This window comes from Caloenas nicobarica, chromosome 4 (genome assembly GCF_036013445.1).
Source record: "Caloenas nicobarica isolate bCalNic1 chromosome 4, bCalNic1.hap1, whole genome shotgun sequence".
Lineage (NCBI taxonomy): Eukaryota > Metazoa > Chordata > Aves > Columbiformes > Columbidae > Caloenas > Caloenas nicobarica.
This window is the reverse complement of record NC_088248.1, coordinates 65650696-65665488: the sequence shown is the minus strand read 5'-3', so window position 1 is coordinate 65665488 and position 14793 is coordinate 65650696. Positions and strand designations below refer to the sequence as shown.

At 50.2% G+C, this 14793-nt stretch overlaps 1 protein-coding gene across 1 annotated transcript; it reads right to left on the bottom strand.

Moving 5' to 3' along the window:
- Positions 1 to 11547: 11547 nt before the first annotated feature.
- MSX1 (msh homeobox 1) lies at positions 11548 to 13935 on the bottom strand. Its single transcript, XM_065634613.1, has 2 exons — positions 13485 to 13935; positions 11548 to 11978 (listed from the first exon to the last, which is right to left on the bottom strand). Exons 1-2 carry the CDS (start codon positions 13933 to 13935, stop codon positions 11548 to 11550), a joined length of 882 nt encoding a protein of 293 aa, XP_065490685.1.
- Between the last annotated feature and the right edge of the window lie 858 nt (positions 13936 to 14793).

Below are 14793 nucleotides of genomic sequence, written 5' to 3'. Positions count from 1 at the left end.
AATTATAGTGGAAAAGAAAACAGAAAATTACTTTAAACCTGCACTTCTAAGCCTAGTGCATATCCAGATCTAAGGCCCGGATCCAAACAACCACTTGTTATGTTCCAGGACACTTAGCGGGGTTGTGGACAGGCACTACCGTGTCCAGTTGGCAAAGGTTTTAGGATCAAAGCCTGAGGTATTTATGTGGTGGCTGACAGACTAGCAGAAAATGGCAGCTTCTGCTGACATAGCATTTAAGAAAATGTTCTTACCTTGTTATGCTGTTTAAAGAAATCCTATCAGTTTCTGTATTATATCAAATTATTAAATATATTATTTTATAAAATGGTTTAGTAGTATGTCCATGCTATTTTGGTTTTAGAGTGTCAAATTAAAAAACAGTTATTAATTAATAAACCAAGGTGCATTTTATTGCACTAATATGTGCAGCTCTAAAAATTTATTACCACTTTCCAAAGATTTAATTCCTTTATTTAAAAAAAATATATATTGGTATCTTAAATTAATTATAAAGATCAAACTTACATGGAGAGGCCCTGATCCAGCAAACACATATGCTTATGGGCAATTTAACTGCATGAGTAACTTCATAGAATTCAGTGGGTGAGAGAGAATCACAGAATCTGTGATCCGTGGAGCTCCTAGTGCCGGTAAAGTTATTCATGGGCACAACTGTTTGCAGGACTGGAGCCAAATATAACACATATGCAAATTCCCATATAGAAGAAAAGGCAAATGAATACATAGTAAAAAGCAATTACACATTATTGAATGTTCTAACAACTATATATTAAATAATAAGTGCATGAACACAAATATAGGTTTGAAGATGCACGGGGTCTACCTATAATTGACGGATAATAAATAGAGAGGTAGAAGGAAATGGAGAGGTGAAATGAACACAGTGCAACTCTCTTCATGTCTGAGTTTCTCTCTAATTGAATTGTTTCTTAGATGCAATAAATATATAAAGGAAATATGGAAACCAAAAAAAAAAAAAAGGTAGAGGGTTTGCATGTAACTACCACCTTTTGGACACTGAATGCAGGTGTTAATACTGTCTAAAGAGCACTTCTTTGGTCTCTCAAGATGTTTTAGAGCACCTAAGGTAGATGCTTAGATGCCTGATGTGATCAGTAAGTGAGAAGTAGGCACCTCGAAAGATTAAATTTTGAAAAGCCTTGTACCACACTCAGGACCCTGAAATTACCTATACATTTAATATCAGATGACCACTAGCTATAACGTTAAAACAAAGCCAGGTTTTTCCTATCGCTCATTCTCTCTGTGATCCCCACAGGTGTGTACTGCACGCTGAAGAGGGACACAGCTCCTGTGGGGAGGAGGGCAATGACCTCAGCCAGGGAAGAGGACATTGTTCTGGGAGGGGGGTACATTGGCTTTGAACTCTTCAGGAGACCACGGACAGGAGCCCTGCTTGCTCTCAGCTGATCTTCTGTGCCCCGTTCCAGCCATATTTTTTTGAGTGGTGCTGACTGACCTGCCTGATACTTGAATTCAACGTTTCCCAGTGACTGAGTGAGGAGTGAATGCCTCCACACCTTCACTTGGAGATGAGCTTCCTTGGAAGTCAGTTGTGTAGCTGCTTAGTTTCTGGCTTTTAGGAGATGCAGTCCCACGTTAGAGCACCAACTGGTTCTAGACGGCAGAGAGCGTGCCAAATTGTTCTCTGAGATTTAGACGCCTGCAGTTTACCTGTGCTCCAGGACAAGCAGAATCCAAGTGGCCAACAGCTCTCCCACAATGCTGAAGCCCTGCAGCTGAGAGAGACTGGATAATTCCCTTTTTGGCCTGTCCTCCTTATTAAAACATGCACTAACACCTCAGTTCCCCTGGGCCAGGCTGTGGAAGCATTAAGCTCTCCTTAAGAATTGCCAGTAAATTAAGTGGTTTGCAAATGTTTATGTTCTTGCACTTATTTTGCCCATACGAAATAAATGCTGCCGCCAGGCACAATACAATGCACCCAGTGTCTTCTGCAGTGTTCTTGCTGCTGTTCAGCGTAAACTGCATCTTTAGGGATGTGTTTCTATCTCCTCACCTTCCTGCCCCCAACCTGTGCTTTGGCAGTCCCTGCATGGAAGATGTTGTGATCACCCACAATATACTCATTTCAGATCCACTGCATGCTAGCTGGCTATTTTTCCTTTGCATTTTTCCCCCTCTGGCTGTGCTTGGCTGTCATAAATCCTGCTCATCTCCTGCAAGTACTTCTACTCTGGATGCTACTACAGTATGGTAGGAATATTACAAAAGGTGCAATTATTTTGACAGGCCTTTCTTCCTGGAGCACATTCAGGATTCACACTGCTGATGACTGGGTCTTTTGTTCCTATACGTAATATATAAAGTATACAAATGCTTGCTTTCTGTTTACACAGGAGGAAAGGAATACGAACAAGCTTTACCAATCCCTTAAAACAAGTGATACTATTCATATCAACGAAGAGTTTCATGAAAGGACAAGTAATACTTGGTGGCATTGTCACCTTACAAAGTTCAGTCCACTGTGGCTTTCTAACCGTCCCTCCCTTAGAACCTCCATTTTGCCACCACAACCATTAGCAAGACCGTATCTCTAAATCTCATCAGGCAACTGATCTAGGTTTAAAAATACTGTAAAATGGTTTAGGACACAGAGCCAAGAGAGCTTTTTATCACATAAGGGGAGAAATGAGGAACGAGGATAATGAGGAACAGATAAGCCAGTACCACCTCTAAATGACTGAAAATGTGAAGCCACATAGCCAGGCATAATACAACTATTTCACAGGTTCATCAAGTGCTTGTTACCTGCCTGAACATGCACATATCTGGGTAAGCAGTGGTGCTACTGAGTTTATATTCAGGTTAAACTCTCACAGAGGATGCAGGGAGCTCAGCCTGAAGGGAGCAGGCAGTAGAGATAAGGGTTAATCACAGCTAGAACAGAGAAAAGCCATATTGCTTTCTATTAGATCACTCAAAATCGTGCCCCTTCTGGGTTTTTTTTCCCCTTTAAGCAAGGATTGCTTTACCGTTTCTTGAATGTGAGCTAACTTTGCTTATCAGTACCCAAAAAGCTAGTCCCTGCAGGGTCCCCACTGACAAATGCTGCCAGGCAGTCATGCCCTTTCCTCTGCTCTGAATACGGTAATTAGAGAGATGCAATTTTCCAGTAGTGTTTGACAGCCTACATCAAAGGCACAGAAACTGTTTCTGGACATTGAAAAGATAAAATTCTAATACTAACTGATGCCTCCTTCAGTTTTTATTGCAGTTCAATGTAAACAGATGCTACTGGCTTTGAAAGTATATGTTCAGATCTGTCAGAGTGTATATATATTGCAGTGGCAATATCTACTGTAGTAAACACTGATATTCACCATCATGTGTATATACTTGATTTAGTCATCTCTATGACATTGGCTGTATATGCACTTATGCATTCACAGATGTCTGTCTTTACACGTACATGCATACAAATACAAACACATGCGTATGAATTAAATGGAAATTGTAACCCAATCTTAGCCAGGGTTTTAAATTAATCATAATACATGCACATACTTACAAACATCAGGCTATATTTAACTTTCACGTAAGCAGTGTAGAACTATTATCTTCTGTGGAGCTCTACAGTTTATGAGCGAGACTCAAAGCGTGTTAGTTAGCCAGTGGAAAGACAACACTGACTTTATTGGGCCTTGGACCAGACCCGAAGCCAATGGTTAATTGTCTCATATGATATAACTTTCCCTTCCAGCAAACTGAAAATAAACTGAGATTCTAATTCCAATAACTCTCTATAAGTTTTTTCCAAACAAATTCCTTATGGAATGGAAGCGCCCATTCTTGTTCTGGCCATTTTTCAATGTTTTTGCATTTCTTTGTTTTGAAAATTGATTCCGTCATGTTAAACATTATGAAATCTTGAAAAAGATCATAGTCTCCCACTATCCAAAGTAAAATTCTCATACATACATACAAAGCTCAGAAATAAATGTCATTAGAAACTTCAAACTTGGTTGGTATTAAAGCCATCTTTGAGGAAGGGAAAACAATTCACGTTTAAAGAAATTCAGCCTGGTGTTTTAGAAAGTAAGAATAGTTTAGGATTACACATCCATCTCAGCTTTCTCATTTTATTATATGCCCTGTACAACTTTCTATTTTCTTTCCAGATTTTTTGACTTGGATTGATTTTGAGTATGTTCTTGAAAGATACAATTATTTAGCGGTAAAGTTAACATGCCTGTACCAAGTTTCTTGAATTGAAGGGAGAGCTGTCTAAGGATCTGCATTTGAACTCTGAGCTAATAAGGCTGCTAAGTTCATCCTAAATCAGGTATGATAGCTGACAGCAATGCAGTCAAAGACATTTCATTTTTAAGAAATTATTTTTAAAGAGTCTTTTGACTAAAGAGGCTGTCAGTTTGCCTCTGAATAATGTCTAAATTAAAATTCTGAGTTAAAAGCTTATGTCTAAGCTTTCTGAATATAGATATTGGATACGCAGTTAATACATAGGCTGCCTATAAAAAGGATGTGGCTGAAGTTTTTTAGCTGTGCTAATCACTAAAAAAAGTTTGCATCTGGATTACTATTTATATTGACACAGTTGTTATCTGATACAATTGCTGTTGTGGAGACATCATGCTGCCTTCTGGTACCACAGGCTCTCAGCTGCTGGGATCTTGCAGGATACTCGAGTTCAGGGTCCTGGCTAAAAGGCAACCAGGAACATCTCTGCTCAGTAGCCTACAGTCTCTACAAAGTCAGGTAAGTGCTTCCAGAGGCAGCAATTAATTCAAGGCAATTAGTTCTTAAAGTGTTGAAGCATTTGAAAACCACTGAATACTGTTCCTATTCCAATCCCACAGAACACATATTTTTCAATTTTTTTTTAATAAAAAGAATTTAGTGTGTATTGTTTATGTAGCCTGCTACTCAAAGAGATGATGAACAACACCACAGAAAGAAAAATCTTTGGTCAGACTGACAACATCTATGACATCCCACTGTCTCTCCTTGTGGTATACCATGGATGCGGCTTTCACAGTAAGTCCAAAGCTCATTACAAGGTTTCTAAAAGCATTTATGGCTTTTAGTGAGTAGACCGTGAGGAGCAGATGCTCCCCAGGACTAATGCACATAAGCTTGGCATAACGTGAGGGCAGGTCTCAGAGCCCCAGAAAAATCTCTTCCAGTCCTTTGCTGATGTAAATGGCAACAGGTCCATTGGCTTACATCTGAATGCATCAACATAGTAAAACAATTGCCTCATCCTTACTTCTGTATTTGTTTTAGCTGATATTTGCATAACAATGCCCAATGCACACAAAACATTACATCAAAAGAAAATTGTTCCTTCCCGCCAGCTTGTCTTTTGGAACTCTCTTTCCCTCCACTCCCGAGAGCTTCCCCACACTGCTTGCAGTCTTCCAGTTAGCATAGTTTTGTCACTCTTTGCTACCAGACTTCTTCCCTTCCCGCTGCAGCTTCATTTCTCTCTGTCATATGAACAGAGCCTGAGTGACAGTGAAAGCTCTAAGTAGTGTCTCCTCTGGGTGCTCTTTGTACCCCGACATTGGGCAGTGGCAGTGGTGGTCAGACAGTCTTTAATATGCTAGTCGCTGTACTGTATGGTACCTCCTTCTCCAATGTACATCGAATGTACATCCTGCCCTTCCCATTTTTGTGTGTCTGATACAAAACACCTACAACAAAAGCATTCAGTTGTGCTGAAAGAACATTTAGTTTGGGCTGCATTTTTTATGCCTAAGTCCCTGGATCTCAGTCCTGCCCAACACACATCACCCTGACCCTACTGCCCCACTGTCTGCCCCAACTTCAGTGGGAGTGGGCCATAGGCACAAAACCATCCAAATTTTTACCATTGCTCCTACAAAACTCCCTCCCATGGGTTGTCTTACAGCTCACTAGCAACTCCTGAGTCTGTACTATTTAATTGAGTATCTTGGATTGTTGTGGGACCATATGCAAAATGTTTGTTTCCCTTCCACCGGCCTAAGCAAGAAGAAATGCTAAGACTGTTGTTCACACGACCATGAGAATCAGTTGTCTGCTGCAGGGACTCCACGCCGCACTGGGCAGCAGCGCAGAGCTGAGCGGGCAGCAGGACCAGAGCTGAGCGGGCAGCAGCGCAGAGGTGAGCAGGCATCAGGACCAGAGCTGAGCAGGCAGCAGGACCAGAGCTGAGCGGGCAGCAGCGCAGGGGTGAGCAGGCATCAGGACCAGAGCTGAGCAGGCATCAGGACCAGAGCTGAGCGGGCAGCAGCGCAGAGCTGAGCCGGCTGCAGGCATTCGCCTCCGCCTCGGAGTTTTGCTCCGTGCTGCCGCGGGGTCCCCAGCTGTAGCCACTGCCCGAGATGAAAAGTACAGTTTTGCACGGTAGATTTATCGCACATTCCTGGTCACACGAGGGAGACTGTGTCCAGGTAGCTCCTCTCCTGCTCTTCCTTTAATCAATGCAGGGTGGGAACCGGATCCAGCCTGGAGGGATTAAAGATCTGCGAGATGAAGAGGTACAATGGAGCGGAGTTAATGTCGGCGATTTACTGTTGTAAGCAAATCACTACCAAATCTCTCTTGTGCAGCATGTTACAATTTACTGCTCGCAGTTAAATGAGTCAGAGCTGTTGCTTCTGTTTCTGCCTCCAGATTCTCCTGCCGCAGAGCTGGACAGACAATGGGTCCGTGTTGCAGAGGGGCCTCGGGCCAGCCCCAAAGAGCCGTATGTTGCAATGCCCATTATCGCAATGCCTCATTTTAAGGCTCCCTGCTGTGGAACAGATTGCTCAGGCCAGGGACAGACAGCACTGTGATTCACACAAGGTGTGGAGAGAGTTAAAAGCTAATGAAAGGAAACTTCAGGAATCTGCACACTCCTTGGTTTAGAAAAAAAATATATATTCTAATATACGTATAGTGGGATTCAGCACTGTGATAGGCAAGGAAAAAGTGTCTCTACCACAAACTCTCTTGCAGTTAAATACCTAAGCCACATCAGCCTGTTTTTGTGGAAAACTAGGGAGAGAGAACCACCTCATGACATCCAACAGCTCACTGGGTACAGTATATTATGTCCCAAGAAATGGGAGACTTACTTGCCAGTCACCACTCTGCTGGATTTGATTTGAACAGCACTACAACCCTGAGGAGTGTCCTGGCTGTAAGGCTGTTTAAGCAGCCGCTTTTTCTTGCCATGCTTTTCTGGCCACGTCTGTGTGTAATATAAAATCAAATGCATTATTAGGAGAGATGAAGAGCAATCATCTCTGAGTCCCTAATAAGTTGATGATTGGGATTTTCACTTTGCCTATAAAATACCTGAGTTCGGCTGTTTACCTGGAATCGGGCAGTACCGAGGAGTTAGTGCTAAGTATCCCGTTTCTCCACGAAGGTGTCCAGCCAGTTTGTTCAACAGACCGTTCACTTCCCAGATCTTTAGGAAGAAGGTCTGATGTGACTCGGGCGACTCATACAAGATGATGAGCCTGGATTTAAGCACACGATTACTACTGAGAAGCAGGCTCACTCCCTCCCCTCCACCTGGCCTTTACGATGGGTAAGTTAGGCAGCTTCCCTGCTTTGCTTCTGGTTTCTGAAGGTTGTGTTCTCAGGCACAATTCTGAGCAGCAGGAGGCTGCTGCTGCTGTGCCTAACTCGCTGAATTTAGCATGCCCTCACTTTTGAAAACAAGTTTTTGGCTCCTAATTCACTTGAGCACTATGGAAAACGTTAGATAAAGCATTCAACAGGGCATGGATTCGTCTTTCGAGTTAAACAGCGAATTCAGAAGGAAACCCTGAAAACACTAGAAATTCAGAACAGGCAACAAATCCACGGTTTAACCAAAGATTTGCGCAGCAGGTTTTCCCCAATAGCCGCCTTCTCTGGAGCTAAAACTGAAGAAGAGCCTTTCCTTACTCTTTAACTGCTAAGACACCAGCTGCCAAGCGCTCTGACCCGGCCCGAAGCTGGGCTGTGCCGAAGCCAAGGCTGAGCCGATGTGGCGCCGGTTCCGAGCCGGAGATCTCGGAGTCTGCACGGAGCCGGTGCCGGGCAAAGGCGGCCGGGAGGCTGCGTTCGTATGCGGGTAACGGAGTCGCTCCCCTCGCTTATGGAAATAAGAGTAGAAAAATAGCTTCCCTTTGATTTTTGCGTGTGGTTCTGCGGGTGTTTTCTCCCTCCCCGTGCTCTGGCTACTGTGTGCTTTATTTCCTACCCTCCGTAGAAAGTGTCGCATCGAGGCGCTATCGCTTTCCCACGGCGCAGGATCGCCCCGTCTCCCTGTCCGTGGCGGTACATGGATGTGCTCGGGGCCCCTCTGCTTTCTCTCGTCTGTCTGCCGAGGCTCTCTAGGAGTGTGTGTGTGGAGATATGCATGGGGGAGACGGAAAGGGGGGGTACTGGAGTGACCGGGGAGGGGTGGCGGGGGAGAGAGAAGTTATTAGGAAACTTTGCTTTGGCTACTCTCTATCCTTGGGGCTGCGTGGCGCCAGCACCCTCAAGTTGAAAGGAAAACAGCCATTCTCACTTCCAACTGCCCACTGAGATCCTTAAGGCGACAAAGACACAAAAGTGAGTTTTATTTGCTGGTAAGCCAGAGGCAAGAAAAAAGAAAAGCCAATTCCCCCTTAAAAAGAGCCGACAAATCCTTTTTGCTCTTTTGTGTGAGCTTTTCCTATTCACATGGAGCGTTCATCCGTGTGATTCCCAACTTATTGTCATTACTTAGTTATTAATTGTTCTCATCTGGGTTTAATTGAGCAACCAAGGACTTTAGCCCAAGGGTCAGGGGGAAAACTTAAAGCAAAGACATTTTCAATAGGAATCCTGCGCTTCGAATATCCATCCCGAGTTGACATAATGTAAAAAAAAAGAAATACAGACAAAGCGGAGAGATGAAAGGGTCCCGGCTTGCCCGGACCCCGGCGCCGCAGCGCCCAAAGGTGCCGGCGGAGGGGAGCGAGGCTTGCGGGAGCCAGTTCAAGGAGATTCTCGCTGTTTAATTTTTTTTTTCTGTTGTATGGGGTTTTTTGTTTGTTTTAAGGGCTTCTTTATAGGATAAACCTGGCCTCCTGCGCGATTAGATCTTCCCCCCAAACCCGTGGTCTAATCGCGCAGAGGCTAAGTTTATCTCCAGCCTTTTTCTGCCAGAGACACAACGTGGGAAAAAGCCGGCACCGCGCTCTTCCAGTCCGGCCCGGCGTTAGGCGCTGGGGTCAGGATCACAGACACTGTCATTTGCACAGAGAAAAGAAATGATCGGAAAAGAAAGACAAATCAAAAAGGAAAAAAAAAAGGGGGGGGGGGGGAGTGGAATAAGGAAACACCACACACACGCCAAAAAAAAAAAAAAAAAACAAACCACCACCCAACAAACAACAACAAAACCCAAACAAACAAAAAGCCCCACAAAACAAAACAAAACCACAACCACAAAAAGCCAAAACTCACCCCAGCCCAGAAAGGACTGGGCGGCCAGGGCGGAGCGAGATGTGAGAAGAGGGGGATTAGAGTAGCGAGCTCTGGAGAAAGTGCCTGGGTTCAGGTATGTTGTTTCGTTGAGTTATTGAAAGCATCATTGATACTTAGGAGATGATAAAAGTCCCGCCTCGCCCCCAGCTACAGTCTCGCTGGAGCCACAGTGCCTGCAGAAGATTGCCTAGCCTCATTACAGCAATTATTTTCCATCTAACTTTGCTTCAGCCTTAACGTTTTAAATTGCTGGAAATAAAAGCAGCGGGGGGGGAAAAGACAGAAAATAAAATATAGAGCCCCTTTCCTTGAGTGCAAAGATAAAGCAAGAAAAAAAAAATAAAAAGGGGAAACCAACGCTCTCCCTTACCCGAGCGATCCGCAAAACGAAATCGGGTGTAGCGGCGCACTGAGGAGGGCTCGGGGGAGCAGCCGGCGGGGGTACGCGACGAGGCGGCGGCGCCGGTGCTGGAGGGGTCGGCGGGCGCAGTGTTGCGCGGCGCGGAGCGGCCCGCCGCCCTCCTCCGCGGGGTGTTCGGCCGTCGCCGGCGGTTCCCACGGGGCCGTGGCGACCGGGACAGATTTCCAGCGGATCCGGCCGCTGAGGGCTGCGGTGCGCCCGGAGCTGTGGGGATGGGCAGGAGACGGCGCCGAGCGGCCCCGAGCATTAGTCCCGCCGGCTGCCTGCCGCGGCCCCACACCAGTACTCAAACACGTTTGTCCTTCATACCCCATCCTCACCACCCCGTACCCTAACACCCCCGTCCTCATCACACGATCCCTCGGCTCCGGCAACAGCGCTGCCTCTGCTCCACTTTTAGCGACTTTTTCCTCTTCTCCCACACCACCCCGACCGTGACAGCCCCCTTTCCTCCCCTCCACTCAAAAGTCCCCGATGCTCCCCTCCCCTGAGCAATGCAAGCTGCGAAGGGAGCTGCAGGGCAAGCCCTTGGTCTCGTTTCAGGCTTAGCCCTGAGGTGGGTGACAAGTTACCCCATTCCCGAAGCCTCCGGCAGCCATCGGGGGCTGAGGCCAAGAGCTTCCCGGCAAAAGACTCCCAGCTGAGCAACATTTCTCCTGTCTAGGACTGGAAAGCCTGGTCAGGGAAGTGTTGGTCCTGAGAACATTGGGGAGGAGCAGCAGCAGGTACCCACACCCTTGGGTCAGGGGATGCAACAGGATCTGCCAGCAAGGGGCAGCTGGGGGAAGAAGGAGGAAACCTCAAACAGCCGTGATGATGGGGCAGCTCTAGAATAAAACAGCAAGCAAAAAACCCAGCCGAGGCCTCACTGTCTGAGGCTGAAGTCTCCTGGGGAGGAGGACAAGCAGCTGGTACAACCAGTCCCTCTCTCCTGTTCCCCTGATACACAGGCAAATTTAGTCTTCTCTTTCACCCCTGGCAGGGCAAGGAGCAAACAAACTGCATCAAACAGTAGCTTAAAATTAATTTATTTAACAAATATAGCTATAATATAAATGATAATAAAATTTCAAATATACAGTATATTACATAGTACACAGAGCCCCTTTCAAAGGAGCTGGTGGAAGAACACACACAGGTAACAGACAGGGCTGTTACACAGGGATGGGAGAGGCTACTCTACACTTACGCCTCTTGACCTTGCCTTGTAGAAAGTAAGAGAAACGTCCCATCTTTCAGCCCCCTTTTTGCCATTTCTCTTCCACAGTTCCTTCCCCCACGGGGAGGGGCTCTCCCCAGGCTGCCAGTGGATCCCAGGGAAGTGGGGCAGGGCTGACCCATCACCCTGTGCCAGGTAGGGGCTGGAGCAATGCCACAGGTTTCCGACAGCCAGAGAACAGAACAGCTTCCAGGACTGCTGAGGAGAGCGAAACAGGGCTGGACGAGGGAACCAGCATCACAGGGGGAAGGAGAGGCCAGGCAGAGCTGGACTGGAGAAGTCTCTGTCACAGGGTCCATGGAGAAGTCCACAGTGAGGAGCCGAGGAGCAGGGAGGGAATGTGTGCAGGGCCAGCGGGAGCGGACAGGCAGCGGGATGAGTTCGGTGGGGCTCAGCTCTATGTGAGGTGGTACATGCTGTATCCCACATGTGCTGTGTACAGTCCAACGGGAGCCACAGGCAGCCCTGCCCGCTGGAAAGGGCTGGAGGCACCGTATAGAGAGGCACCAGCCACAGCCGGGCCACCCAGTGGGAAGGAGATGCCGAAAGCAGCAGGCGGGAGCATGGGCTTGGCTGCCATCTTCAGCTTCTCCAGCTCGGCCTCCTGGAGCCGCTTGGCCTTGGCACGGCGATTCTGGAACCAGATCTTCACCTGGGTCTCAGTGAGGCTGAGTGAACTGGAGAACTCGGCACGCTCGGCGATGGATAGGTACTGCTTCTGCCGAAACTTCCTCTCCAGAGCCAGCAGCTGTGCCGTGGTGAAGGGCGTCCGGGGCTTCCTGTTCGTCTTGTGCTTGCGCAGGGTGCAGGCTGGGGGACTCAGCCGCCCTGCACTCAGGAGCGGCCAGAGGAGAGGGGGAAAGGAGAGAGACACTTCAGTTAGCAGCGCCCGAACCCTCACGCTCCACCGAGCCCACATCCTACAGCAGCTGGGGTGGAGAGAAAGGGGGAAAATAAGGTCCCGCTCAAAGTGAGATGGCCCCAAAACTCCAGGGCTGCCCAGGGCACACTTAAAATTGATGTCTCCCATTCCAGTAAAGTAAATGGGTGCTTTACTAAGGAATTAGGCTTTTCAAGGCTCCTGGGACCAAAGTGCTTCAAGGCAAGAACCTCTCCGACTCCATGGAAAAACTCGGCATAGGACAGGAGTCAGACACCCACACAACCTCCACCTACTGCCTTCACGGCTCCCAGCTCACACATAGGAGACATAAGTGAAGCGAGTGATCCTCAAAAAAAAAAATATACGTCCTGTTCTTTTTACTGGATTATGGAAAAAATATACAAAACGGGCTGGCTTCTCAGACTCACACCCTCTTCATTAGGCCCCCGGGAACCGGATTAAGCATGTAATTAGTTACGAGGTCTGAATTCACACTCAACCTCTATCTACGTTTCTTCACCGCTCTCCTCTTATTTAACGTTTCTAAGGGTCCGCAACCTCGATCTGCCCCGGGTTTACTTAGTAACAACAACTTCTACTTTGCAATTTAAATAATTTAAACGACTGCGATACTCTACAAATCCTTTCGGGAAACCTGACTTTTTCCAAGGGAGAGAGAAAGCAGCTCGGTTCGCAGCTCTGCTAAGAGCACCCCAAACTCTCCGGAGAGCCTCAGCCTAAGTTCGCCCCTTTCTGCGGGAGCCCGGGCGCAGAGGGAGCGGGATGCGGCCGAGGGCAGGCGGCCCGGGTTCAGCACAGCCGTAGGAGAGGATTAACGGGCTTTTCTGATCTCGGTCCTCCCTCTGCTATTTTCATTATTTACATTTATCCGTAGTTAGGCAGGAAAATACCAGTATTTGCGGCTCTTCGGAGTTTGGAGATGCAACACTTGAGACAGCAGCCGGCGAGGCTGAAGCTCGCAAAGCCCAAAGGCACCTCGCCTGGGAGCCCGGTCTGTGCGGGTCCTTACGAAATTAAGCCACTTTCAGAAAAAAACACTGCTGAGGCTGAGTCAGGCTTCGCGTGGCCCGTTCGAGCCCCAGGTTAAGCTAACAGGAAGGCCGAACTGCTTTTTCTTTCCCTGCCCCCTCTTGGGTTAACATTTGGCACAAGATCTCGCCCTGGCGCGGCTGCTCTTCCTTCGCCTTCGCAGCCACCCTCCAACTCTGCCCCGGCTTCGCACGCACTTGAACCGGTTCAATATTTTGAAAAGGCCGAAGTGGCCTGGCAAAGAGAGTAAACCGCAGGGGAAAAACATGCCAGGAGGAGCCGGCCTGAGTGAAAGCGAGAGAAAATCCCCGGCCGGCCTCGCAGCGCTGCCCCCGCACTGCCCGGCCTCGCGGGAAGGGCGCGGACGGCCCGGGGTCCGCCCGCTCCCGGCCCCTACTTACTCGGGGGAGGTGGCGAGAACCGCGGACTTTGCATCCAGGGGCTCCGCTCCTGCTTCTCGGGGCTTTCCGACTTGACGAGGGCGTCTTCGGGCAGCTTCACCAACCCCCCGACGGAGAAGTGGCCGCCGAGGGGCAGCGGGGAGGCCGGCGCCTCCGCCGTCAGGGCGCCCAGGCGGGGGCTGAGGCTGGAGCGGGCGGCCGCCCCGGCGCCCGGCGGGGGCCCGGCGCCCTCGGAGCTCTCCCTGCTCCCCGGCTTCCTGCGATCGGCCATGAGCGCCTCCACGCTGAACGGCAGGAGGGATGGGGAGACCTTGGGCTTGTCGCTCTCCTCCTCCCCGCCCATCGCCGCCGCGACGGGGAGGCCGCCGCCGGGCTTGCTGAAGGCGGATGCGGGCAACTCGTCGCTGCGGACCCCGGTGGGCGCGGTGGTCATATCCACAGCCGGGGCCATGCAGAGTCGGCCCGTCGTCGCCACCGCAGCGCCGGGCGAGAGCGGACGCCGCAGCTCATGGGGCCGGGGGCGGCGCGGGGTGGGGGGGAGTGGCAGGGGTGGGGGGGAGTGGCAGGGGTGGGGGGGGAGGGGGCGAGCAGCCGTCGGCACGCGCTCCGTCCCGCGGCGCGCGGCACCGCCTGATAAAGCGGCGCGGGGGAAGGCACCGCCCAACCAGCGCGAGGAGGGCGGGGCGGCGACACCCGATTGGCTGCGGCGCGGCGGCGGCGGCCCCGGGAGCGGGCGGGGGGACTGGAGCCGGGCCCGCCGTCGGGGCGTCCCGCGGCCCCCAGCCCCGCTCCGCGCCCCCCCAGCCCCGCTCCGCGCCCCCCGGCCCCGCTCCGCGGCCCCCCGGCCCTGCTCCGCGGCCCCCCGGCCCCGCTCCGCGCCCCCCCAGCCCCGCTCCGCGGCCCCCCAGCCCCGCTCCGCGCCCCCCAGACCCGCTCCGCGCCCCCCAGACCCGCTCCGCGCCCCCCGGCCCCGCTCCGCGCCCCCCAGCCCCGCTCCGCGTCCCCCGGCCCCGCTCCGCGCCCCCCAGCCCCGCTCCGCGGCTCCGCGGCGCAGGCTGGACACGTGTGGGGGGGTGGGGGCTGCCGGAGCAGCGCGCAACGGTGGGGACGGGTCTGGCGGGGGGAGGCTCAAAGATCGGGGAAAAACTGTATCAATGATGGAAAAAAGCCGGTTTTGGTGGCGAAGCGCGAGGGAGCGGGCGCGAGCCGTTTTCTTCTGGAAAACCAACAAATGTCGGGCTGTCCTGGGTGTGACCTCGCAGAGGGAGCCCCTGCCTGTCCCACAGCCTGGCTGCGCCTTGAAAAAAAT

Coding starts and splice junctions, on each gene's coding strand:
- MSX1 (XM_065634613.1), bottom strand. CDS start 13,935: ATGGCCCCGGCTGTGGATATGACCACCGCGCCCACCGGGGTCCGCAGC. Junction 11,979..13,484: donor GTTCTCGCCACCTCCCCCGA/GTAAGTAGGGGC, acceptor TCCTGAGTGCAG/GGCGGCTGAGTCCCCCAGCC.